Here is a 26,849-nt window from a genome sequence, read left to right as displayed (position 1 = left end):
CCCCTGACATAATGACACAGGGCTTTCTCCCCTCCCCATCTTTCTGGGCCAGACAGGTGAGCTCTTGGTGTCCTTCCCATCTCCAGCATTAATTGAATAGGAATGGGCAAAGTTCCTACACGTGTTACTCAAAAAAGTGCCTGTGCATGCATGCATGCAGATACCAGAGTGCAAATAAAACTTTGTATGTGTGTCTATGTGTGAATGGGACCACATGTGGCCTGACAGGAATAAAATGTGTCATGGTGAGTGGGCGGTGAGGAAGGATGTGCATGTTGTGGAGGTGGCAATAACTGAGGCTGGCAGAACACTTACAGCTGGATTTTTTGATCAACAGACTTTTAACCAAAATATTTAAATAATGATTTAACATATAAAAATAAGGTACACTGGGGGGTTTTTGTGTTGTATTTTGGGCTTTTTTCAACCACTGCTTCAGCTAGGGGAGTTTTGAAAAATAAGATAATTTTGTTTTTCCCAGCCAGCTTCAGCTGAGAGGATTGAGCTAAGGAAGAGATAGAAGAGCAAAGGAACTGGAAATTAATCAGGGGAGTGGGAACTAGAAGAAATTGCCTTGAGAAATGCATGGAGGAAAGAAAGAAGAACCAATTGAGAAAAGGTGATAGAGAAAGAAGCCAACCAACAAGGCAAAACAATGAACCAAGACAGTGAAAACTGCAGCAGAGTTTACTTAGTGAACATTTTTGCAAAAAAAGAGAAAAATCAAAGTACTGAAGAGATGGAGGAAGATAAATGCTCCAAGAAATGTCTTGCAAATTAAGGGGGAAGGAGGAGCAGTGTGAGTGCTACAGTGCAGGACAGAGAAGGGCAAACAGTTAATAATGGTTTCTGTGTGTCTGTATGTAAAGGTATGTTAGTGCTGACATCCAAGCTTCTGCTAAATAATGTTGCAGAGCAATTTTAACACCTCTGGGATCTGCCAAACAAAGAAAGTTGGTATGCAAGGGTTTCAGTTTCCTGCCATGCGACTCATCCCCCGCAATCTTTGGGTTATGGCGTGGAGCCAGTGGCAACGTCAAGACCCTTTTTCTGCCTGGCTGTTGTCCTATGCTCAGTGGTGGGCTTTCCCTCACTTGTCATAGAATCACAGACTCATTCAGGTTGGAAAGGACCTTTAAAGATCGAGTCCAACCTTTAACCTAGCTCTACCGAGTGCTAAACCATGTCCACATGACCACATCTACATGTCTTTTAAACACCTTCAGGGATGGTGATTCAACCACCTTCCCTGGGCAGCCTCTTCCACTGTTTGATAAACCATTCAGTGAAGAAGTTTCTTCTAATATCTCATCTAAACCTCCCTTGGCACAGCTTGAGCCCATTTTCTCTTGCCCTGTTGCTTGTTACTAGGGAGAAGAGATGAGATAAACCTGCTGTTTGTTTCTTTCAGCGAGACTTTCTCCTGTGACCATTCATCTGTAAGACAGAGCTGATCAATTAGGACACCTGCTCATTTGTCCTGGTTCCCTATTAGTTTTCTTCCATGCTTATGGATCACGTCCCCTTCCTTCCCCTGAGTCCTACAGCACTGCATACCAGCAACAGTGGTGTTCCTTCTCAGAAAACATCTGTTTCTTCTCCAAGCCCGTGATCACTTATTTATGCAGCAGCACAAGACTCTCCTCCCTTGTTTCAATCTAGAAGCGTCATTTACCACTATTACCAGGTAGGGTCAGGTGCTCTTGGCTTAGCCCAGCTGCAGAAGATTTGCTTTGCTGCAGAAGGTGCTTTGAGGTTGGCTGTTGCTTTACTAAACGTGCAGCTTTTGCAGCTGAAACATTTTTTTTTTTTCCCTAGCATTAATACACTTTCCTTCTGGCAGTGAAAGAATTGCTTCAGGGAGCTGTGGTCAATATATTGACTGCACCAATCACAATGTTTTCTGGTCTTACAGTTTCAGACAGCATCTTTTAAAAGCAAAATCAAATTCCTACCATGGCCCTGAAATAATAATTTTTTTCTTTCTCAAGTAACTGACCCCACTTCTTCTTGCCATGGTTTGGTGCTGAATCCACTGTGAAGAAGGCTGGACTGTGTAGCCCTGCGTTACCAATATTCACCACTATTACAACCAGAATATAAAAGAAAAATGCAAAAAATAGAAAGATAAGAGGTCTTTTGGGCAATACACGGAAAGAGTTCTGCTCCTTAACATCCCTAGACATTTAAAAACTGGTAAGTTGCTTGTTTAGTTGTACACAAGTGGTGAGAAGGCAGCATGTGATGTGCTCTGCAGATCGGTCAGCGTTGGCACACAGTGGTACAGAACCAAATCCTTTCCTCATTTGCATGTGGTGCAACTCATATATGATATCCCTTTTGTTAAAGCCCAGCTGGCAGCAAGTAAATAAAATCAACAGCTCATTAGTGATACATACACCCTCTATTTGGACATCAGTCTAGTCCAGCTCCTAAGAAATGAGTATCTAGATCATTTTTACCACTGTAAGTTGAAAGTAAGTGAGTAACTGTTAATACAGCAGGTACCCTTGTGACTGCGAGACTTTCACATAGAAAAATTCCACTTGATTACCAAATAGCACTCGCTTGGAAAAATTGCTTTCACCTCCATTTAGGTGCATCAAATGAAGATGCTTCTTCAGTGCATGTTGCTGAATTAATTGCAAGCCTAACAGTCTCTCTATGGAATATTATACTTGCAGACTAAACCCAGAGTTTCCCTTGCTTAGCTTTAATGTATTTTATTTCTGGTTCATCTGATGCTGTGTGTAGAATTGAAAAAGAACCTTAGCAGGTTTTTTAACTTATTTTATAATAAAACCTCCAACTATTTAAATATAACCTCTGAATGTGTTCCTCTAAATCCCCCCTTATGCTGGAAAGGCTCCTTCATTTGTCCACTCAGAAGTCAACAAAATTACTTACAGTGGTTTCATGTGCAGACAATGATGGAGGAGATGGAGTGAGCAGTTTGGCCCTCAATTTCTTTTTAAGTTTGCAGAGGCAGAGTGTTTTGTTCCTGGCTTTTCCAGTGCAAAATCAAAGTAGTGTGATGGACTTGAATGAGACTGGCTCCAGCTTATCATTAACTTCAAGGGATTTACTCCACACTTTAATCAGTCACTGAATATATAATCTGACCGAAGAAAAGACCCGAAGAGTCAATCAGTGCCGATTTGGTCTTGAGCCATTGCTGGTGGGAGAGGTGCTTTCAAGAGATTTGATAAAAGGTATTTTTTAGATAATGAATGCTCCTCCAGAAAGAGGCCTTATCAAATGTGGAATGAGTATGGTCTGTCAAAAATTTTATTTCAACTTCTGGCTTTGTAAAGTAAAAGCTCTGGATGATGCAGCAAGGAAGGGAATTTTGGCCTCTTAGGTGTGAGGTTATGGCATTTGGAGGTGCCTGGTCTTGTGTCACCCCCTTGTTCTTTGGGTAGAGAAGGGAATGCTGGAAACACTCCTCAGCTCAGAGGGACTCTTTGAGAAGGAGAGAGAAAATTACTCTTTTATTATAAGGTTTGCCAAATGATCTCTGAGAAAATGTGATATCATTCATATGCATTGCCAAGCTGGAAAGAAGCCGCACATCTTGGCAGCCATCTAGAGCTAACGTATAATTCCTTTGGGTTGGTATGGGCTTTATCAGAAATGGCTCCATATGCAGTATTTACATAACTGTGGTGGAGTGTGAGAATAAACACAGCTGTGGCATTGCCCTAAATATTTCAATTCAGTGGGGAATTAAGGGAACTTTATCACTGAACTGCAGATAAACAGAAGTCAGTAAGTGGTGGTCACTTTAGCCAAGGAACAAATCAAAGCTACAATGGCTGGACTGCTGGAAACATTTAAGTGCTTTAGTGTTGAAGTTTAGCAAGGTCAATGATATTTGTTTGCTTTTCAAAAAATATGGAAATGCCATCAGTCAGCTGTTATACAAAAAAACATCATCCAAATGGACTGGTGAATCAAAGCAGTGTAGGCTGAAAGGCAGAAAAAAAGTTGATAGGGATGCAGCACTTTCCACATCTGATTGCAATTGGAGCTCATGGGTTTCTGGGAAGATTATAAATTTCTGATAGTATCTCCATCCCAGCTGACTGCAGGAATGGCAGTCCTGGATCTTCAGCAGAAGTCTGTAAGCACGTTTTTTTAAAGATAGTTTAGAGCCCAGATCTTACAGCAAAAAGCCAGTAGCAGAGTTCAGGCAGTTGAAGATTTAGACTTTTGTTCTTAAGATATGAATAAAAAAGATACCACACCTATAAGCTTGCTGAGGAATGATGCTTGCAGGTGTATTCCTCAGGCTGGATCAATGCCATGGATAAAAGGTTTCAGGGCTGTCAAAGCAGCATTTATTCCCATTTTGAGCTCACTTTTGAGAAGTGTAGCATGTATTGTCCAATCCTCCTGCTACTCAGCTCAGGGAATGACTTTCTGCATTTGTTAGTGTGTCACCATCAAACCTTGATGACTGACAAGCAGTCCCCAAAATAGCCCCATTAGAAGTCACTGATGGATGAGATTTTAAGAGTATTTTTGCAAGCATGACTCAGTATGTGTGTGTGCGTGTATATACTAGAATGTATACATTGGTATCACAGTAGAATGTGTGTATATTAGAATTTGCATAGTTTAGAATCACTTAGGCAGAATTGTAAAGAGCTGTCTAAATATTCGTTATTTTAGGGGACAGTATTTCTTGTAGAAATACTTATATAGCCACAATTAAAGCCTCAAGGGCCTTCGATTAAGGACCAAGTAGGAAAATATTTGTTTGTATGTTAATCCACTTGCTTTAAGCAAGAATTAAAGCATTTTCCAAATGGGAGGGAAGTAGCCATTTGGAAGCTCTGTCAGTTCTAGATTATTTTTAAACTAAAGCCTTCCACAACTCTAACTTTAAAAAAAATTACACACATTTGCTGCTGTTCCTTTGCAGCTGAAAAACAGCACTTTCTTCTCTGTCTTTATAGTCCTTGTTCAGCACTTTGTTTACCACGCAATACGCAGGGACTTTGGAGGTGTGAGTTCCCTTACAGAAACCACAGGCTTTTTAAAGAGTGTTGTTTCACACAGTCCATACAGTGCATTAACATTCTTCAAAAACAGCACAACACTGCTATGCTGTCCAAATAGCTTTTGTCGTTAAAAGCCATATTCAAATGGGAAGTAGAGTACAGAAAATCATGAGTGCTGCATCTGGTTTGTTCCCTGCCTTGTTTGGCTTACGCGCCTTTCCACTTTTTTGCTGGTGACATGGGGATACTGTCAATGACCTCATTTGTAAAATGTGGTGAGATCTCCTGCTAAAAAGCACTGTGTAAGTAATAAGCAACATTTCACCGATTACCACAATGTACTTTGAAATCCCAGTCTGTATAGTTTGTTTCCATTGATGGATGCCTACAAGACAAATTCAAACTCAAGTTCATGAGGCAGTGGGAGAGCAGTGTTTCTGATGGAAAACCAGACCAGAGATCAGCACCTCCCTTTCCACTTCCCCTCCTCAGGAAGCTGCAAAGAAAAATGAGATCACCCCTCAGGCTCCTTTTCTCCAAACTAGACAAGCCCCAAATCCTTACCCACTCCTCACAGGACATTCCTTCCAGCCCTATCACCATCTTTGTTGCTCTCCTCTGGACACATCCAAGGACTTTCATATCCTTCTTAAATTGTAGGGCCCAGAACAGTACTTGAGGTGAGGCCACACCAACACTGAATACAGCAGGAATCACAGAATCACAAAATTACCTTGGTTGGAAAAGGTAAAAATCACCAAGGAAGTGCATGATCTCTGTCTTAGTTTGAATCCTCAGTGCATCCTGGAGCAGCTAAGTAAGAGCCTTATTTTCAGACGGTGCTGAGCTCCAGCAGCTTTACTGTGGAAACGTGTGTTATTGTGTTGGCTCAGCACTTTCTGAAATATCAACCCGCTTTTTAAGCTAACCAAACAGTGAATTAGGACCCTGAACAGTTCAGCTGCTGAGTTTGGAAAATCATGACCTTTACTATCTTTGGAGCAGTGTCTACTTGGAGACCTTCCCTTCCCAAAATGGACAAACACAAGACCAGCAGTCCTTAGTCTCCCAGCCCCAGGGAGTTCTGCAGATCAAGTCACTCCTTGTTCTGGATTCTGCTCTGGTTTAACCGATTAATTAAAACCTCTTAATTGTTAGTTAAGCTCCAAATTGCAGGATTTTGTGATTGCATAACAAATATTTGCCTTACAGTACTGTCTTGAACCTCAACCTGAATAAATTCCACTGATCTAATTACTTTTCTGCTACAGAAAGGAGTCATTGTGTGTCCCAGAGATCAGAGAGCAGTGCACAGGGCAGCAGTACGTGCTTAGGCTCAGATCCCAGGTTGAATTTGTGTGGGTGATGTTCAGGGGCACTCACTGTGTGAGTATTATGAAAAAGCACAAATGTGATACAGAGTTGAGTGATGGGCAATGGCCAGGGTTTGGTTTTATAATCACCAGATAAACTAGACTATTACTTAGTGGGTTATTTAACAAATGTTCAAGTAAAAGTGGCCCACAAAGCTATAAAGAGCACACAAAGCCCTACTAATAACTAATTTAACCTTACTGAGAACAGAGCTGAAATAGCTGAAGCTGCCTCTCAAAGCATATTTGTTGTTGTTAGAAAAGGTGTTGGCACAGGTCCCATAACCATGAGAGAGCCAACTGCATCCTGGGCTACATCAAAAGAAGTGTGGCCAGCAGGGCCAGGGAGGTGATTCTGCCCCTCTGCTCTGCTCTGGTGAGACCCCACCTGGAATACTGTGTACAGTTCTGGTGCCCTCAGCACAAGAAAGATACAGACCTGTTGGAGAGGGTCCAGAGAAGGGCCACCAAGATGATCAAAGGCCTGGAGCATCTCTGCTATGAAGACAGGCTGAGAGAGTTGGGGCTGTTCAGCCTAGAGAAGAGAAGGCTCCAGGGAGACCTTAGAGCACCGTTCAGTATTTGAAAGGGACCTACAGGAAAGCTGGGGAGGGGCTTTTCATCAGAGAAGATAGTGATAGGACAAGGGGTAATGGTTTTAAACTGAGAGAGGGGAGATTTAGGTTAGATATTAGGAAGAAATTCTTCACTATAAGCGTGGTGAGGAACTGGAATGGGTTGCCCAGGGAGGTTGTTGATGCCCCATCCCTGGAGGTTTTTAAGGCCAGGTTGGATGAGGTTTTTTGCAACCTGATCTAGTGGTGGAGTTCCCTGCTCATGGCAGGGGGGTTGGAACTTGATGATCTTTAAGGTCCCTTTCAACCTTAATGATTCTATTATTCTGTGATGGACAGGATTCATTTTCCCAAAAGCTGTGTTTGTCTGTACTTTTCAAACCACAGTGATGGGGTAGAAGCCCACAGGATGGTATAGTAAACATTTGTTTTTTGGGAAAAAAAAAATATCTCTCTACACAGGAGTTTTGAAAACTGTAAAAGATGCCTGCCAGCAGCAATCACACAGTTGTGGTTAACACTTTCTTGCTGCCACTGTTAGCAGGATCTAAATAGAGCATTGAGGCTGCTGGTAACTCCTGGACAAGCCTGATTGTCATGGGCTTCTGGTTGATTATTAGTGGTGTCACTGAAACAGCAGCACAATCCTAAGAAAACTCCTCCATTTGGTATGAAGGTAGTTTTCATTTAGCTCTAAATGAGTAAAATGAGCACATTGAGAAACTCTAGGCATGCAGTGATATCCAGCTAAAGAAGGCAGCAGTCTACCTCCAGCTTCTCCACAGTCATCTCCTGTGCAGTTCTGGGTGGTTGCTGTGTTGGTGAATGCTCCTCTTGCCTTTGTATTTGAAACTCTTACTGACGTGGTAGATGTGGAGTTTCATCAGCACTGGCAAATCCTCTTCTCAAGGATTTTACCCAGATGCTAGCACAGACCTGGCATCAGTTAAGATGATCGTACTCTATTCAGTTGTTGTAAAGGTAAGTTATTATTGCCAAGTCTTGATATTAGTATCTGTCTTTTAAACTCATTACTAACACTAGGCAAGGTAATAAATTTAGCTGCCTAACAGTGTCTGAGTGAACATAATGTTTTCCCCCCCATTTTTCTAGACTTATTGAAGTTCATTCACCTGATGCCAAGCACACCGTGGTGCTCAGGAGTAAGGATTCAGCTACAGCCCAGGCCTGGTTCAATGCCATCCACTCCAGTGTCAATGAGCTCATCCCCAGGGTGATTGCAGAGGTCAGAGACCAGCTGGGTAAAACAGGGATTGCTGGAAGTCGAGAAATTAGACATCTAGGCTGGCTTGCCGAAAAGGTAATGAAAACTTTTTAACTTCTAACCTCTCTCTTTCTCACTTGCTCTTTGTTCCTGAATTCAGCATTGACTGGAAGTGGAGAGGCTACATGATGTTCTAGGTTTTAATTTAGCTTTCCATGCCTTTCTTTTCTTTATGTGCCAATTTTTGTGCTTTTTAAAAAATTCTCAAAAAACTATATGCCAATTAGCGAAGACTTTCCTGGGAGATTAGAAGTCTCATGATCTGTTGAATTCAGGCTTGGGACATGAGTCACAAAGACTGCCACTGGCCTTGAGCTCCCCTACTGTTATGTCTCCTGTTCACATATATGAGGTGTCACTTTTCTTTTCCCAGTGTGGGAAGTAATCATTTACTTGGCCCATGGTCCACCCCACTGCTGTGCCTGGCCACAGGAGCAAGAACATGGTCTGGAGCACAAGATGGTATCTGGGAGCTTGTCCTTTAAACATTGCCCTGAGTTTCAGCTGATCTTCATAGGAGATCAAGTTTGCAACTGCAGTTGCAAACCTGTGTCTCACACAGTTTGAGTCTCAAAATATTTTATGCCATAGGGGAAACTTGGTGTTCAGTTCAAAAGTAGTTTGGGATCTATTGACTTGTGGAAAGCCAGCCCTTGAATGCACGGGGATAGTATCGGTATGAGATTATCTGGTTTTAAATCAGTAGTCTCAGAATTTGTTTTAGGCCTTGTACCAACTGGTAAGTGTGCATTTGCTATGGTAGCAGTGCTAGGATTGTGCCTAGAGAGACCTGTCATCCACGTATTGGCTGGATGGCTGTTCATAGTATCACTGGCACTCCAGCTGGGGTGCCTGGAAAAATGGCCACTGTGTACACAGTGCCCTTTCAGCCATCCAGGACAGGTGTGGAAAGCTGATTGCAGTTGTCCTGAAAAACATACTCTACATTTTAGTTCTAGGTGAGATTTTGTAGATGAAAATATCAGAGCCACAGGCAGAGGTGCCATACTTCTCTCTAGCGTCCTGTAAGAAGGCACACCGTTAATTTTGGGTGAAATGTGGGTCACTCCACTTTGCCACTTGTAGAGAGGCAAAGATTGGAAAACCTTTTAGGCAGATTTTATATGTTTTCCTGTCCCTCCATCCAATCTTGCAGAGTGGGGAAGACAACACAATTCTGTGGCTTAGCACTCTAGAACATGTAAAAATTTGGGGCAAGAATTTGGGGTTAAAACTCCAAGGCATTGGTAAGTAAAATTTAACAGTATTAAACTGTACAGACATAGAGTCATTATGCTTGTTTTCCCTTTTGTATCCATTTCTATAAACTTATGAAAAACGGAATAAAAGAACCTTTTTCTGTTGAAAAAGATGGAAAGGGTAGCTGCTCTATTAGCAGATCATGTCGACTATATGTAGAATATTCACAGCTCATTTTAAGTGGACACATGGCACGCTTCTGGTTTATTAATTTCCTCTCCTTCCTTGTTAATACACAATATCCTGTTCACACACTTTTTTCTCCTCTTTTTTTGCCTTATGGACTGAGGTCTTATTTCATGTTACTCATTATGGAGCAGTTCAAGGTCCTGTTGAATTTAGTGGGGAACCTTGTGTTGCCTTTAATAGGGCCTGTGTATTTACAGTGGCTGTCATCAAGAATTAGCCTTGAGAGATTTGCAGTGACATTGTTACCCAAAAGTCAACATGTTTTTTTCACTAAACTAACCGTCCAGAGCTGTGCAATAGTAACCAGAGTGAGATCAAAAGTTCCCAGCTTCTTTTCTTGTTGGACACCTGTTGAAAAGTAGAGGAAATCACTACATATGGTAAAAAGTGATGTGGAATTACTTTTATTTTGTTACTGGACCATGGGCTGTAAAGCCTGGGTGAAAGAAAGATAACCTGGGGATGGGAGAGGGAGATATATACACTGTATACCTCCTGACTGTATATATACTGTTTCAGAGGAGGTGTTCAAGGTAGCTAGGTGAGATGCTGACCACAGGGTATTTCCTGTATGCTCCTCATGCAAAGCCTGAGTCTGCCAGTGGGGAGAGATCAAATTCTGCAGTGATTTTTAGAAGCACACCAGGAATACCAGCTTTCTTCTCCTCGGGTGAACTTCCTTACCGTATACACTACTGGTTGGTTTCTAAACGCTGACATTTAGAAAGGGACCTCATTATTAGCAGTCACAAAATAAAACATGTTCCTTGTATTCCTCCTAATATTACCATTAATTATTTTTTTTTTACATTTGTGGCACATCTTGCTATTTTTACATGAACTGCAGTTTTGAAATAATCTTAACCCGTAACTTTTAGGACAGCCTTTATGGCATCGTATTATGTTACTTACATATCCTTACAGTGAATTTTCAGCAAAATGAAACAACAGTAAGTGAGATTAATTCCTTTGCTTGTTTGGAGAATGCAAAATGTAATCCCATAGAAATTTCACTGTAATTTGCTGTGATTACTCTCTGCTTTCATTAAGCTGTTTCCTGGTTTGACAGTTTTTATATGTCTCTGCTCTAAACTTAGCTCTAAACTTCAACCTTTATGGTACTACAGAAATAGATTCATTAGTAGAGCCTCCCTCAGGTGGGTAACATTAAAATAAATAGGTTATCTAAGGTACTAAGCCATGGCATGCTAACAGGATTCTTCCACCTTCACTGAACTTCCCTGTCAAGACAGCCCTAAGGTTGTGGTCTTCAGCATGAAACGTCTATCTCGCAGGTCCCCCGTCAGGTCCCTGGCTGTGCCCCGGGGTGGGCAGCAAGGGTCTGTCAGCAGATAAAGCAAAGAGCTCTGTGTCATATAACAAAGCAAATGCTCACTGAGGCATTCTTATAGGTCAGGAGAAAAACAGCCAGAAGGAATCATTAGACGTGCCATATTCCTTCTTTTATTAAGGCACTAGCCTTGTCCTGACCTTGAACTTATGGGAAGGGTTTCTGAATCTGGCCAAGGATTAAGGAGTTGTATTAGTCACCAGCGTCCTAAAACTTTTCTGTAACTATGAAAGATGTCAGGTACCATTTTGTAACAAAGTGTGTGTGTTCTACATCCCTCCTTTTTTTTTTTTTTTAATTTTTCTTTTCATGTCAGCAAGACCTGTGAGATTAACAAGTGTTCTAAGCGGAAAGGAGCAACTACATGTGGGTTTTAATCTTTCCAGGTCTTTCCTTTTTTTTTTGCTTCCTGTAAAGGTAAGTTTAGTGACCAAATGCAAAAAAAAAAAAAGAAGCTAGTAATGTCATCCTAACTGAGGAGCTTTTCCATGTGTGTGTTAATTGCCCTTCTTCTTTCCAGGAATGCTTTCAATCCTTGTATAAATGTCTTCTCCACCTCTCTTTTTTCCCACCTTTTTGTACTTGTGCATATCCTGTGGCTTACAGAGGAGATGAAACAGACATTTCTGCTTTTCTCCTTACATTTATCCACCTACCTTTGAGTTCCTTTGTGAGGTGCAAATTCTGTTCTTGCACTGGAGAGGTAAAACACTGAGGAAATGGTAATTTATTTTATCACTTTGTAATGTCTATTCCAGTAGACCAAGATAGTGTTGGCAAAAGCTTTATCTGTGTTTTTGCTTCTTTAATGCACACACAAAAAAGGTGTTCTGGCAAAAGTGGTTTTGAAAAGGTAGCTCTTGCCAGTTCAGCAGTCAGCCACACAGGCAAAAAAGCAGGACTGGTTTCAGGGGAAGCTGAAGCTTTGTCCAAACACCAGGCCTGGAGCTGGGTCAGTTAAAAAAAAGAAATCTAAATGGAACTCTGAGCTCTGTGTCTCTCCCTGTCCTCACTCTGTCAGTGACAATTTAAATGTAGGCATGGAGGAAAGAAGAAGCATTTCTGCAGCCAGAGACTGTTCTACTTTCTGGATGTCATATGTCTTACAGGCAGTGGGCTTCTTAAAACTATCTCAAAGCTCCTTTGAGAAACTTAAAAATAGGAGTTGCTGCAAATTGTCTTTTGTAATGTTAAAATCTGAAGCTGTGGAAAAAGTGTCCTTAAAGGCTTTTCTCACTAGATGTTAACCCCAGCACTTGGCTCCTGTTCACATTATTCTGTGTGTGCCCAGTGAACCTGTCGCTGCTCCCACAAATCCGGTGTGGGGATCAGAGGGGAGAAAACACCTGATACTGGAGGGAAAATGACCAAAGTGACATGGTGAATTGGAGTTCTTTTTCAGCTCCTGACACTATCTCCAAATTGAAAAGTGTGTTAACATATTACTGGCTGCTCAGGCTCCTCAAACCTTAGATAACCGTATCATTGTGTTAGAGCTGAAGTGCAAGGCCTGGCACAGCAGACTCATCTTCTTCGGTATCGAGCTGTGTATTGCAGTATTATATTTATCTTCCTGCTTTCATTCTAATTCAGAGGAGAGAGTGATAGCAGCAAGATTGTGAGCTGTGTAAGCTGTCCAAACAAGATTTAGGTAAATGAAATGAGAGTATGTTTGAGGTTGGTTTGAAATGTAAATGCTTCTTTCTGTTTTATCATTTCCTTTAGAAGTATATTCACTGGTGAGCAAAACAAGTAGACAGCAACAGAGCCACACTGTTATTCTCATCAAAGACAAGTGAGTTTTCAAATAGGAGAGAAACTTCAGTTTTAAAATTTTATATAATTTCCAAGTTGTAAAAGCAAGCTTAAAATTTCCGCACAAAAAAACCACCATCCTGTCATATGTATAAAAAAAAATTGCCTTTAACATTGTGTTTATCTGCTTTTTACCTCCTTCCCATGAAGCACAGTAGGTGCTATGCAGCATCTGAAGAACCCTGGCATGGCAATGTCTATGTTTGGGGCAGCTGCCACTGTCCTCCTGAGCTCTCCCACCTCTTCCATCATGGTGGTGATAGTTTGTGTCTTACCCTGAACCAGATCAGATAGTTATGCTATTAGAAAACTCCTTACTTGCAGTGGGGCAGCATTAGCTTTCTGCAGGTTTTATGACAAATGCAAACACCAGTGCAAGAGAAGCAGTGAGAGTGAGAGCCTGTGGCCCTGGGGCAGGGCTTGGGAAACAGGACTGCCTCATCAGGCAGCATATAGCTATTCCTCTGGGCTAGGTGCCTCACCAGTCTGCACAGACTGAACCAGTAGCATGTTCAGAAATAAGATCTGGGTTGTACTAATCCCAAGGTCTGTGTTCTGTCCCTGGAAAGATACCTGTGTGTGTTTAGGCTGAAACTGCAGTGAGTTTTGGATTGTACTGTGTCTTAAATCCCAGTGCAAATCAGAGTATGGTTTAGCTAGAACATTCAAGAAACATGGGTTTCTACTAAGAAAACTATTACTCAAGTGCCTCATTTCTTTGCAAGGAAGTAACATTCCTGTAGTGTGGTCTTCTTTGCAATTTCTAGTCTCTAAAGACATTTGGGTGTTGTTTTTTTTCTTTTTTATTTCTGTCTCTCTTTTTTGTGTTGATTACCTATGCATGTTTGGAAATACGACCCATCTAGAATGCTCAGGAAGAGTAGCAAGGAAATTTGGTGCTGGCCTCCTGTTTTGAGTGGTTAGAGAAAGATCAGATTTCTCATATTGATAATGTGCAGTTGGTCATCATCTTAAAATTTATCTGACCTTTTGGAAATTACACATATCTCAAATTGGCAAGTCTTCTGTGTGTCCTAAATTAGAAATTATACTTTTAAATTGCAGCTAATTACTTGCTGTGGAGCACTTATATCCAAATGCAGAATCCTGCTTTTGCCCTGTGTCACTTAACCTTGCAACTTATTAATTCTGGAACTTATTTGTTTGCTTTGTCAAACACCACAGCAGAGCACTTAATTACATTAACAGTCTTCATTATCTGAGTTAACGATCAGCCTGTTCATAGGAAAGACGTAGACCTGAAATAACATGAAGAGTAATTTCCTCTTCCAGCTTCAGCAAGGTTTGTCCACAGGCCACTTTTATCAGAAGCAATATAATTCCCTTCTTGCTTTAGGTGCCTTCAGTAAATGGCTATATGAAGGAAAACTTGGGCTGAAACCCATACTGTTTTAAAGGCTTTGCCAGTCTTAATCTGTAACACACCTGCTATTTCTTCCCATGCCAATGTGAGCTGAGGAGGGGATAAATCTAACTCAGGCAGAAGTGCTCAGTACAGGAGGATTGGTAAGAAGAATTTGTGTAAATAAATGGTTAAAAAGGATAGGAATATGATGGCAAATGCATGAAGGACCCAAGCTCAGAAGTCTGTATTTCTGCACTATGGTTGTTGCAGTGAAGGAAATCCCCCTATCATGTAATTGTAGAGCACAGTTAAATAGTGAGTGGGCACTGGTGTGCCTGTGGTCGCCTTCAGGTGTTAAATTATTCTTGCAGAAATTGAGCTGAAGTGTAAACTGGGGCCCTGCACGTCCCCTCGCCCTTCCCATGACGGCCACGTTCGTTCTGGCCGGATCCCAGCAGAGGTAATCACATCCTGCCTGCTCTCCCTCTGCCTCAGTTTTGATCTAACTGTCCTAACAACTGGCTTAACTTTTTCCATACAATGCAGCATATTGCTGGCACTGTTCCTACGAACCCCAGGAACAATGAAAACATTCCTTTTTTATGTCACCTGCCATGCAGTTTTATTTCACTTCTCCCTTTGTGTATCAAGAGGAATTTGAGCCCAGACCTGACTCTCTACTCTGGCTGCTGTGTCTGTGTGGGTAGGGGAACATGGAACACAGGTGGGATCCATGTGGTGGCCAGTGGCTCTGGTGCAAGAGGGACCTCTGCAGATGTCCCACCCATAAAGCCAGGGCAGGGTTTGAGAGGGGAAAAGATGGGCTGTATCTTGGAAGAAGAGTATGCTGAAAGGAAATGGTGGGGGGAGTTCACAACCTCCCTGGGTGTGGGAGCTGTTTCTCTCAGTTCCTACAGTGTGGTGGGGTGGTGGCTGTGGGAGCATGTCCTGATGTGGTCTTGAGCACTGGCCACTTTGCACGGGGCAGCTGCCTCAGCATTGGATGCTTAACTCTTTTTCTACATAACCCAGACCTGAATTGCTGCTTAGCTAGGCTGGATTTTGCTGGACAAGGAACTTCCTAGATTTTCTTCCTAGATCTTGCTAAATTTTCAGGATGTTGCCCTTCTCTATATTTCACCTGGGCAGCTACAATTGGATATGTCCAAAAGCCTCCACCTTCCCTGGTGCACATGCAGGGTCAGCTCATCTTTTGGAGCTCTGCAGGTTTAAAAGCCTGTGTTTGAACATATTTGCAGTCAAGATCAGTTGGGGAAAAAAAAAATAAATAAAAAAGTCCAGGAAAGACACAGATATGATGTGAAGGAACTCTTTGATTCCCTTCCTTCAGAACCAGGTGAAGGGCCTCCTTTTTTCTCTCATTCTCATGACAGTAAATATTGCAAGAAAGACAGTGAAGGAATTGGAGACAGTGATGCTCCTTGGTTTTCAAATGCAATTTAAATGCAGCGTGAGCTTCTCCTTAATAAAACACAGGTTGCATAAGGAAGCAGGGACATCAGATGAATCCATACCCAGCCCTGCCATCAGTAGGGAGTGGAGGGTGCCCTTCCCAATTATTTAAATCACTTAAGCACCAAAACAACTGGTCTCCTTCTCCCCTGATGTGTTGCTGCTTCGTTCCTCTGGGGCAAGTGGAGTGTCAGCAGTAGTGGGGTAGGAAAGGGGAGCCTGTGCTTGCCCAGCTGTGGGATGCAGGGAGGGAGAAAAATAACCTGCAGACCAGCATGTGGGTTGGGGAAGATGTGGAGCTCATGCTGGGTTTTTGGAGTCATACAGGGTGCAGAGGCTGGTATTAAGGCAGTGCTTTGGAGCAAACTCAGCAGAAACAAAGGGCAAGGCAAATGCGGGGTGAGCAAAAGCAAAGTCCTGAGCATCCCCTCCATCAGCTGTGCTGACCCAAGCAGCACTGTGGACACACAGCTCACCCTCTGACCCCTTGATCCCACTTCAGTTGTATGGGACAAACAACTTTATTCTTAAATCTCCCGGCTTGATCTACCTACACATCACTGCGACGCAATGGGTGCTGAGAAAGACAGTGTTTTGCAAAAGCTGTGGCCTTGCACTGTGTCTGTTTGCTCGTTTGACTGCATTTTTGTGCTATGTGGCTGCATGGAAAACATTTGAAAGGAAAGGGATTGTCTATCGTAGAAAATCCTAGATTTTCAAACACTGAGTTCTAGTTGAGCTGCATTTTCTCTTCAAAGTTACCTTGTTCTCATTTACTGGCTTTGCCTCCTGAAGTTAAAAATCACCTTCAGGGGAATGGAGGGGCCCATTAGGGGTGTGTTGACCTTCAGGCTGTGCCCAGAATGAATTCCGCTCACCCCCTGTCATTGGGGCTTTTTTTTTAGCACAACAATACTTCCATTTCAGCCTTTTGATTAATGGCATGAATAAATAGATTGTAAAGCAGCAGAATAGATAATTTTAAAAACCCCTCTTCTCTCTGCCATGCAGCCATTCTGTCTCCAGGACTCCCTGCTGATGGCTATAGAGAAAACTCTTGGCAAAATACAGCCATTCCTAGTAAAAATATGGAAGAAAACATTTGGGTTTTTCCTGTCTTTTTGCATAGTCTTGCCCCATCCTGCTTGCCCACTCAGCTGGCAGTCAGAGATGTGCTGGCTGTGTCCACAATCCTCTAGGACAGATGAGCTGGTTAATGTTTGAGGGGTGTTGTAGAAGAGCAGACTATTGCTGCTGGTACAAACAGAAGCAATCTATGCCTTGTGTCCTGTTTTGCCAAACAACTGTTAACAGAGAAAAATAAACAGATTTTCTAAAAATACCTTGAGAAGAAGCCATGTTCTCTTTTGGAAAGAGGGATTGACCTTTGAAAGAATTGGTGAGTTTAAAAAAAAAAAATGAAGAGGGAAAAGTTATACGCATTATAATTTTCAGTGTGGTAAGATGTTTACTCAATGCAGACTCTACAAATCCAGTCCAATTTTAATCTTCAAAGTCTGTTTATGTAATAGGTTCCTAAGGCTATTAATGCCAGCCTTTTACCTTATTGTCATATCCTGTAAAAATAAAATTATACCCATAATGCCATGACAGCCCTTACAAAAATGTGCCATTAGACAGTTATTGCAAAACAGCAACTCTGGAGACTGCAAGGAAGTATTTCTTGTACAGCCTAATTGTTGTATCAATAGCATTTTCAACACTGACTTACTGAGAAAAAAACCCATCATGATTCCATAGGTAAAACAGCATATTTTGAAGTACTGATTTCACAGCCTGACTGTGGTAAGAGTGTCTGAGTTATGAGTGAAAATCCTCGTAAGAACTATACTTGTAACAAATCCACGATTAAAAAGGTTTCTTGTATTATTCCTCTCCCTCTCCTAAACTAGTGCCTGTTTTATTTTAGTTATTTAAAGATGGGAAATGTTTTGACACTGGAGTTTTAACTAAAAGAAATAATAGTGTTGATTAAAAAATGATTTGATTCCCTTCCCCCAGATCCTTCAGTTCTGAACATTTATTTCTGCCTGCAGAGTTATCCTCTCTGCTTAACTGGACAGTAATTGATAGTACCCATCAAGATAGTTAGTCTAACGAGTCTCCTAAGGCCCAAGCTCCATAGCTACCTTTAAGGTCCACATTAAAGCTCCACATTACCTTTACTGTAATGTAAATAAAAGCTTCAGGAAAGGACTGAAAAAAAAAAAATAAAATAAAATTGATAGGCAGGGAGCCTCCTTGCCCTTTCCAAGGGGTTTCCTCTTCTCATTTTTAATGAGGCCCATATTAGTTGTCATTTGTACCTTCCCTGATGAATAGTTTGGAAGAAAAGCTTTCTCTGTGCACAGCAAAATTTGTGCCAAGTTGCTGACCTTTGCTTTTGGTGAGACCTCATTTAAGTCTCGGTCCCAAGCCCAAACATGTTGTTGGATCAATCATGTTGATTTTTGGCTCTGATAGTAATGTGCAGCTAATGAGTTGTACAGTGTACACATTAACCTCAGACCCAACAGTGCTAATGCCAGGCACGTAGCAAAATTGCACTGGGGCTGCAGGAAAGACATACAGTGCTGGCATCTTAATAGGAGGAGACAATTAAAAGTGGTAGAGCCATATCATGGGTTCACTGCTTGTGGGGTGCAGGATTTAATCAAAGCAGGAAAAACAGTCTTCTGTCTATTCAGAAAAAAAAATTAAAAAATCTCAACACCATAAAGGTGCTTTATGAACTGTGAAATAGAGAAGAAAGCCTGAATGTTTAAACAGTAAGATAATTATTTTACTGCCGAAAGGGAATCTACTTTGGGGAACAGCCATTGAATAACATTAGATTTAACCTTGACAGGGATTACTGCCAAATGATTATCATGGCATTCCCAGGAATTTGAGAGCATTGCTATTTATTTTTTTTTTTAGATACCTTATTTAGCAATACTTCAGCAAAGTTCTCCTTTCCTCACAAGTAAAAGTTCCGAAGACCAGTTCAGTTACCAGGTACAGCAATCATCACTGGTTTTGAAAGCAGCTGGTTCTGATCACTTCCAAAAGTCTTGGAAGGGCCAGATTTTTAATCTCATTTTACAGTTGTAAATCTAGGGAGAGATAGTTTTTTTGCCAATCACCCCCATGGAAGGATGTAACCAAAATCCCAACACGCACAATATTTTCTCCTGGCAGTGTTCCTCGCTTGAAGGATTAAGAAAGGAAGGAAGAGTTTCTCAATTACTACATAAGAAAGCAAATGTTCGCATCCCACAAGGTGAGCACAGGTAGAGTTCCCCAGAGGCGGGTGTCAACCCAGGGAGATTCAGACTGGACCCCCTTGCTTTCCAGACTCTTCCCCATAGAAGAGCCTAGGCGCAGCTGGATACAATCCTCATATACTCTGTCCTTAAGGGGGAAAGTGGTCTTCTGCAAGGTGGCATTGTGCCTCCACGAGGCTTCTCTTGCCAGTCACTGTTCAAATAAGGACAGTGTCACAGTTATCAGGGTGGCTGCCAAAGCAGGGCTCCCCTTTCAAGGACAGTGTCCAGTGTATCAGGATGGTTACCAAATGAGGGGCTCTCCTTGTGAGAACAGGATCCAGGTGGCTTATTGAATGAGGACTCACCTAAGCACAATGTCCAGTTTGTCAGGATGGCTGTTTTCAGACAATTACTCGTTTCAGGACTCTACAGCCCTAAATAAGCAGCTGTAAGGGACAGAGAAATAGAAACAGAATAGATGTGATTTCTACAGGTCACACATAGTTTTATATCCTCCTCTTTTTGCAATAAAAACCAATCAATAAGGCTGGAGGACTGTTACTGCTTCAAACAGAAAATCTAGTGAAATCAAATGGAAAAGCCCAAAGTACACAGAGATACGATCTTTGGTGTTCACATTAGACTTTGGATGCAAGATAGGAAAAACATCATGAAAGGGACACCATGATGAGTGGAGTCAGTGGGTAGGAGAATCCAAAACAGGATCTTCTGGAAGAGCAAAGTTCTCCAGATGTATGAGAAACCTCCCTATCTTTGTATCATTCTTGGTGGAGTTCCCCATACATGCAGCATTACCAAGGCCTGGAGAAGGCAGACACTTGAAGTGTGGTGGCCTCACACTCACATGAGGCATTAGGGATTTATCCTGTCAGACATATCATAGGGGTAGAGAAATCACACCTGACCTCATGGCCAACCTTTGGAATCGCATTGGATTTTTTCCAGCATTAGCACAATACACAGAAATAATGCCATTTTAACAGAGCTATGGTAAACCATCCTTAATAATAAATGCACAGTAGGATCCATTGAAAACCCTGCAGTCCATTTTAAAGCTGCTGTGGCTCAAAATGTCCCATAGAGTCACATTTTTTTCTGGTCTATTAGTGATATTGTACTTTTCTCCTTTAAGCTTAGTCTGTTTTCAGGAAAATCAGGCAGCAGCAGTGGAGTCACAAGTATAACAAGTGAGAGAAGTTAAGCTTACTGGAGATAGGGATCAGAAGACCCAGAAGTCACTTACAAGTGGTTGCACTTAGATGTCACGCTGTTACAAAGAGTGAGCCATTTTGTCAGTGACACCAGCAGCTTCAGCAAAAGCACACCCATTCTTACCAGCTCCAACTGCAAGGCTGTTGAGGACCACCTCAGAGATCTAGATGGATATTCTGGAACATTTTTTTTTAAGTACAGGGATTTCCCCCCCCCTCCTTTGGAAGGGTGTATTGTCTTGTACAGTCCACCTGTTCAATAGTCAGGGTACAAAAAGGGGCTCTGGAACCAAAGTAGCTGTTTCTTTGGGTCTATATCAGGAGGAGACTTTGTGGGGCTTCAGACCTGCTGTTCACAATGTAGTGATGTTGCTGTTGAAGACAAATGGACTTAGCAAAGGTTTTCTCAGATGTTATTTGGATTCCCTGACATTCAGGTGCTCATACAGTAACCATAGCCCTGCTGGAAGGAAGCACCTGGATTGTAATCACTAGACACTAACAGCTGTTAGCCCCAGGGAAGATTCCTGAAACTGTGTGAACACATCGTGTTATTGTTGGGGCTTTTTTTATTTATACATTTCTGCTGAGCAAATGCTGCTGTGCAAACATTCACTTGTTGATCTTGTGCTGAAAATAGTTGCAGACATGGGCCAGAGTAGGCTGCTGATGTGTTGTATGGATATAGCTGCTTTTATGTGCTTCATACTGGGAATGTCAGTGATGTTTATGGAAACGGCTCTGAAAAGTTCACTTTGAGGAGGAGCCTGCTAGGGACATAGAAGATTACCTATTAGTTTATGGAATGAAAAGCCTGTACATTATTATGAAAAAAATTGCTTTACATTCTTGTTTCTGGCCTCATCTCATCCTGTGAGGCTTTCTGCAAGGCCCTTTAGGGGAGGAAACGCATTAAAACTTTAGGTTTAAACACACACGTGTTCATTCCACTTGAAAAATGCTTATTATTTCTTTGTTCTTTGGATCTTCAAATCATAGGGTTAAAGAATACTTTAACATTCTCCCACCTAAAATTTCAAAACAGAGGTATAAATCTGCATGCCAAAAACTGCAGGCAGATGTTAACAAGGCAACTGGAATAGAAGGAAGAAGCTGGAGGTGGAGCAGCGTGGAGAGGGATTGCACAGCTGCATGGGGTAGTGTGAGCACCTTCTACAGGATTTTTTTGTCTTCAGGCCCTCTGCTTTTGTGTTTTGGGGAAAGGCTGACTCGTTATTGAGGAAGGGCCGACTAACTGTAAGGTTCTTCCTTTGTTATTGTAGGAGTTTGAAATAAGGAGGAGAGCAGCACTGATTCTGGTGGTGATGGTTGTGTTTAATAACATAATATTAATGATTATGTTAGTATGAGAGGGCCTAGAGACTAACTAAACCTGGAATGCCGTGGTGCAGAATTGCGGCATAAACAGCACCGGCAGGAGCAGACCCTGCTCCAAACTGTAGCCATCTGAGCAGGCAAGGTAGAGGAAGACACACAGGGAACCACATCTCAGACACGGAGTATCTGATGTGATTTTTGTTCCTGTGAGACATAAGCCAAATGGGTGAGCGCAGGAAGATGAATAGACCCTAGGAGAAGGGAGAAGTGGAACATTAGTGGAAGAGATTAGAGGATGAAGCTGAGCTACAGGAGCCTGTGGGGTGATGATGACAGTGGAGGGAACAGCCCACCAATGCATTGCGGAGACCGCTGGGTGCAGACAGGTGTACAAATTCTTGAGTAGGCTGGAAAGTGTTGAAAAATGCCCTAATGGCAAGAATAAGATCAGTCTTCTCTCAACCTTTCATAATCCTATTAGATTAAGTCTTCACAGCTGCAAGGAGACCTCAAAGAGAGAAACTGTAGCTTCTCTGTCTTTCACTTCGGACTGGACAGAGGGGCTGTTTGCACTCATCAAAGGTCATGTACATCATCAATTTCCATTAGCCTGGACACCAACAAGTAAAGCCTCCATCTCTAGCCCCTCAAATAACTTCAAAAGGCTGCTTGGGTATTTGCAAGCACAAGCAGCAGAAATGGGTTGTGGTTACAGGATTGCATCCAAGCGAGTGAACAATTCTGTAGAATAGTTACAAGGAGCCAGCCACTAACTGATAATGGTTACACACCTGTAGCCCTGCTTGGACCTGCAAAGGGGTTCAGAGTTTTAGAGGCAGCATCATTGCAGGCTGCTCTACTGAAAAATGAAATACAAGAATTCCACACTCAGAGGTAATACAGATCACAGACTACTTTTCTGCTATGGAAGCAAATAGTTACCATCTTGTCTTGTGTCAGCCCCAGAGGTTATCAGTTTAGTGCCCAAGATTCAGCAGCAGTGAAAGTTATGTGTATGTGCAGAAAATGGCAAAAGGAGTTTGCTCCAGATCTCCTCTTTCCTCTTCTCTTCTGTCACTCTGCAGTTCTCCCCTGGCATTCCCCATCACTGATGGCCCCTTCCTCTGCTTTTAGCTGGCTTGTCTGAGGATGCATATTATCTGAGGACATGCTTTTGAATAAATGGTGCTTTTAAAGGGGTGCTGCTTATATGCATGAAAATGTGGTAATAGCTAGCCTGATTTCCATCTGGCATAATTTAGGAGTAAATTCATTTACGTCAGTAGAAATGAATGGATATAAATATAACTGAAGTTAGGTCCCGTATTTTTAAGGTTAAGCTTAGAAAGCACTGTAACTTACTCCCCCCTCACTGTCTTTTCTCTTTCAAGCCCTGCCACAAATATCAATGTCTTAATTGGGATTTAATCTGTTTCTGCCCAGTTTAATCAAAGATCTGTCAGTAAAGAATTTTACAAGATGCAAAGGTGAAGCCCTGCTGACCCCCTACTATCTTTAGAAAAATCTTCTTGGCTGCTGGTTCTGAAAAACCTCAGCAGAAGTTGTTCTTTTTCCTCTTGGTCAGTTATGTCAAGCAGTGTATCTGTAGCTATGTTTAGTTCTGAGCACAAACATGAAGCAGAAATGGAAGCTTTTTGGCAAGCAAATAATGTGATTTTTCAGCTTATTCGCACAGAATGGTGTTAATTAATAGATTGTTTTCTGACAAATAGTTAATTGTGCCTAACTGCTTTCCATATGGCTAAGGAAAGAAAAAAGCCAATGAGGACATGGTATTTAAATTTTGGTATGAAACTACTGGTATTGTATCTCATCCCATTTGCAATACTTCTAAAATGGGTTTTATGGATATTTGCATATGACAGTGGTACTGAAATACATGGTTTCCAATTTTCTTTTTGCCATTTTCTACTGGTGTTACTCAGTTGAGTTACTTAACATTTTTTTATACCAGAATATGTAAGGTTTTTAGACCAGTACAAACTACAAAAGAGATCTCAGTGAAAAAAAACAAGTATTTGTCTTCGCAATAGGAGTAAAACTGGAAGAAATAATGTATAAAATTTCCCAGTGACTTCAGTGCAAATACGTTTGTAATATCAAGAGTAGAATTAGGTGTAGTCACTTTGATAATATTCGTATGTGTTTGTCCTCTTAGGATTTTCACTTTCTTGTGGCTGCAGAAGTAATAGCAGCTCTATGATGTTCATGTTACCCTCAGCCAGTTCTTACTGTAAATGGTTGGCACTTGCTAGATGGGGTGATTAATTAGCTTATTAGCCCACAGCAGGGAAGAGTCTTCCATTGATGAAATCAGTTGGTTTATGAGATCGTATATCTCTCATGCCAAAAATAATTTCTTTTTTGGATATGTGATATGTTTGTTAAGAGATGTAAAAGTCTAATGCCACTACCAGGAAGTTCTTTATTTTATTAAATTATGTATTTCAGGGACAATTCTTAAACCTGAAACCTCAGTTTCTCTTCCTGGCTCTGGGGAGATAACTTGTACCATGCAATCTGTTTATAATAGCTTTGGAAATTAATTTTATTCTTCCCAAGTTTTTCCTCTAAAGGAATGTTAAAATCTTAGTAGAATTCTCCTATGACTAGTTAAATGCTGTGATTGTTGCAAAAATATGAAACACTGAGAATTAGAACAAGATAAAGAACATTAGTTTTCAAAATTGCATAGCTTATGGCATACACGTTGCTGGTTTTGTAGGATTTGGGTCTGTAGATTGATGACCCTAATTGTTTATCTCTTAGTAATCTAGATGAAGTAACATGGCACATCACTAAATCCATTTGTCCTGCATGGCTAATTTAAAGCTCAGCATAGATGACTGCAAAGCGGAAGGTTCTTTATGTTTGTCTTCTTTATATGTCTCTGTTGAATATTCATAGTTTCTATTAACACATGCCCTTCAATACTGGGTACATTTTTGTCACAGATAGTAGAATAATTAGAAGTCTGCCTCAGACCCCTGAGTTGTGATCTTGTCAGGTCTTGTAATATAAGCAGTGTCAGGTCTGGGAAAGTGGTGCCTCTTGAGAAGTGGCAGCTCACATCCTGATCACAGGTCCCAACCCCATAGCTTGAATACTTTTACTTTAGGGATATTTCTTCTACTACCATCTTCTGAAATAGAGAAATTTTATGAAAGCTGAGCAGTCTTTTTTTATTCCTAGCCACAGAGAAGAGTTTAAAACTATGGAATGTCAGCAAAGCAAAAAGTCTTGATGGAACAGCAAGAATTAAAAATGTATTTTAAATACCAAGCAAACCACTGACTGAATTTTCAAGCCCCACTTGACATCCCCCAGGGAACATCGGCTGGCTAGAGCTGGTAACACTTTCCCATTGAAGCTGCCTTGTCAGTTATTTTGGTGAGGTTATGGCTGTGTGTGCATTTTGTCATGTACCAGCCAGGGAGTGGTGACAGATATCCAGCAAATCACAGGACCAGTGACAAACTGTATTTATCCTCTAGCTCTGAACTTTCTCTCCTGCATTCTTCCCACTTACCCATTTTCTCTGTGACTATCACTCTTCTGACATTACTTTGGCAGGGTTAGAGCAATGAGCGTCGTAAAAAAGACATTTAGGTTAAGAAGCAAATTTGAGTTTCCTGTTAGTGTCCCAAGCATGTAATGATGCCTGACCTTGCAGTACCCCCAGGACCACAGTGGCACAAACTCCAGCATGGGCAACAGTTTCCTAATGGTGAACTGGCCAAGGACTATGACAGAGTAGCTGGGGATTTCTGTCAGGGAAAGCTTTACAGAACAGACTAGACAAATCTTGGGAGCCAAGTCTGTCCTTTCCTGAGCAGAGTCTGAGTGAGTTGATCTTTCAGGTCATCTTCAGCTCTCCTTCTAAGAATCTGAGTATTCATATTTCTAAACTACTGACTGGCTTAAGCCTTCCTGGAAGGCAGAAAAAGGATATTCTCAGCTTTTCAGTGGAGCAGGTGGCACATTTTTATTAGATCCTATTTGTCTTCTTTACCCATTCATTAGAAAACTAAGAAATCCCAAATGAAACAGCTCTCTGAAAGGCAAAGATGATAAAATTCAACTTTGTCCCAATTAAGGAGTGAAAGAAGGTGTATTGATATTAAATTAAATAACTCATCATTTCGTATCTTTACTGGCACACTGGTATATCTACCAATACTGAGATCCACCATGAAGAGCTACTGGAGGATCTTCCAGCTCTCCATACTGGTTGCCAATGTGTAACAAACTGGAAACCTGTTTGGTGGACAGAAGTCTCTTGGGAGCTCAGCTGGGCCTCTGGGAAAAAAAGAAATAACCCTGCCCATCAGAAAACCCTGCCCATCACATTTGTACTGTGATAAGCAAATTCTATTGAAAATGTCATGTTTAAGTTCAGTTTTTCCCCAGCAAGAAAACAGTATATTCTTTGAGTATCTTAGATGGCTTGTGGAGGTCTGTTATTGTGCTGGTGGAGATACAGACTTTAAAAAATATGTGGTCTCAAATAATTGAATGGCATTGAAAATGACAACCAGTTAAATAAATAAACAAACAAATAAATAAACAAACAAACCCAAAAACCCAAACATTAAAAAGACAAATATAGGAACTTTTTGTGATAAATCTTTACTTAGGCATCTAAATAAGTAGGTTTTGATTCCAAATTGATGAGTAATTGTCACCAAACTTTTCAGAAACCTGTGGCTGCTCTGCATGTTTTCAAAATAAAGCCAAATTATTAAGGTTTTTACTTGAATTTTTCCGTTTTGAAAAAGGCTTCTGTATATTTCTCAGTATGTTCTAAAATCCAGTAGATGAAGTATAACATACAGATTTTATCCATGTCTTTTGAAGATAATACATTTTTGTGCCAGGCATGTAGTGAATTCACTCATTTGCTTGAGGTCATTAGTTGCATTACAGTTCATCAGAATTAATGAATATTGATCAATGACACAATAGACTGAAATGACACAGTATTCTGGACTGTCCTTGAGACAATGTAATAACAATGACAAAGAAGCATCTTGTTCTCTCTGTATTACTCCCCTAATATTTTTTCTTCCAGCACTTGTGATTTATAATGCCCCTGGAGTAAAGTAGTCAAATCTGTCTTTAAAAGGTACCTATCATGATGGGCCATCATTTCAGAGACTCAGTATTCAGAAGCACAGTGTGGTAGGAAAAGGCACAGAATATCTTCTGGGACAGATTTCAGTCACTGTAGTTTTAATGTAGACATTGATGATTTAACTGTTCTTCACCAAACAGACACTAATAATTTCAAATGGCA

The 26,849-nt window shown here is 41.2% G+C and overlaps 1 protein-coding gene across 1 annotated transcript in view; it reads left to right on the top strand.

The window, feature by feature from the left end:
- SNTB1 (syntrophin beta 1) overlaps nucleotides 1-26,849 on the top strand; it is a 114,304-nt gene that overhangs the window by 67,034 nt on the left and 20,421 nt on the right. The window contains exon 3 of the mRNA XM_051610676.1: nucleotides 8,068-8,275. Within this exon, the coding sequence (XP_051466636.1) occupies nucleotides 8,068-8,275 (208 nt within the window). The remainder of the gene's footprint in view (nucleotides 1-8,067; nucleotides 8,276-26,849) is intronic.

Source organism: Apus apus, chromosome 2 (assembly GCF_020740795.1).
Source record: "Apus apus isolate bApuApu2 chromosome 2, bApuApu2.pri.cur, whole genome shotgun sequence".
Lineage (NCBI taxonomy): Eukaryota > Metazoa > Chordata > Aves > Apodiformes > Apodidae > Apus > Apus apus.
The sequence above is the reverse complement of the archived record's forward strand: the minus strand, read 5'-3'. Positions and strand labels throughout refer to the sequence as shown.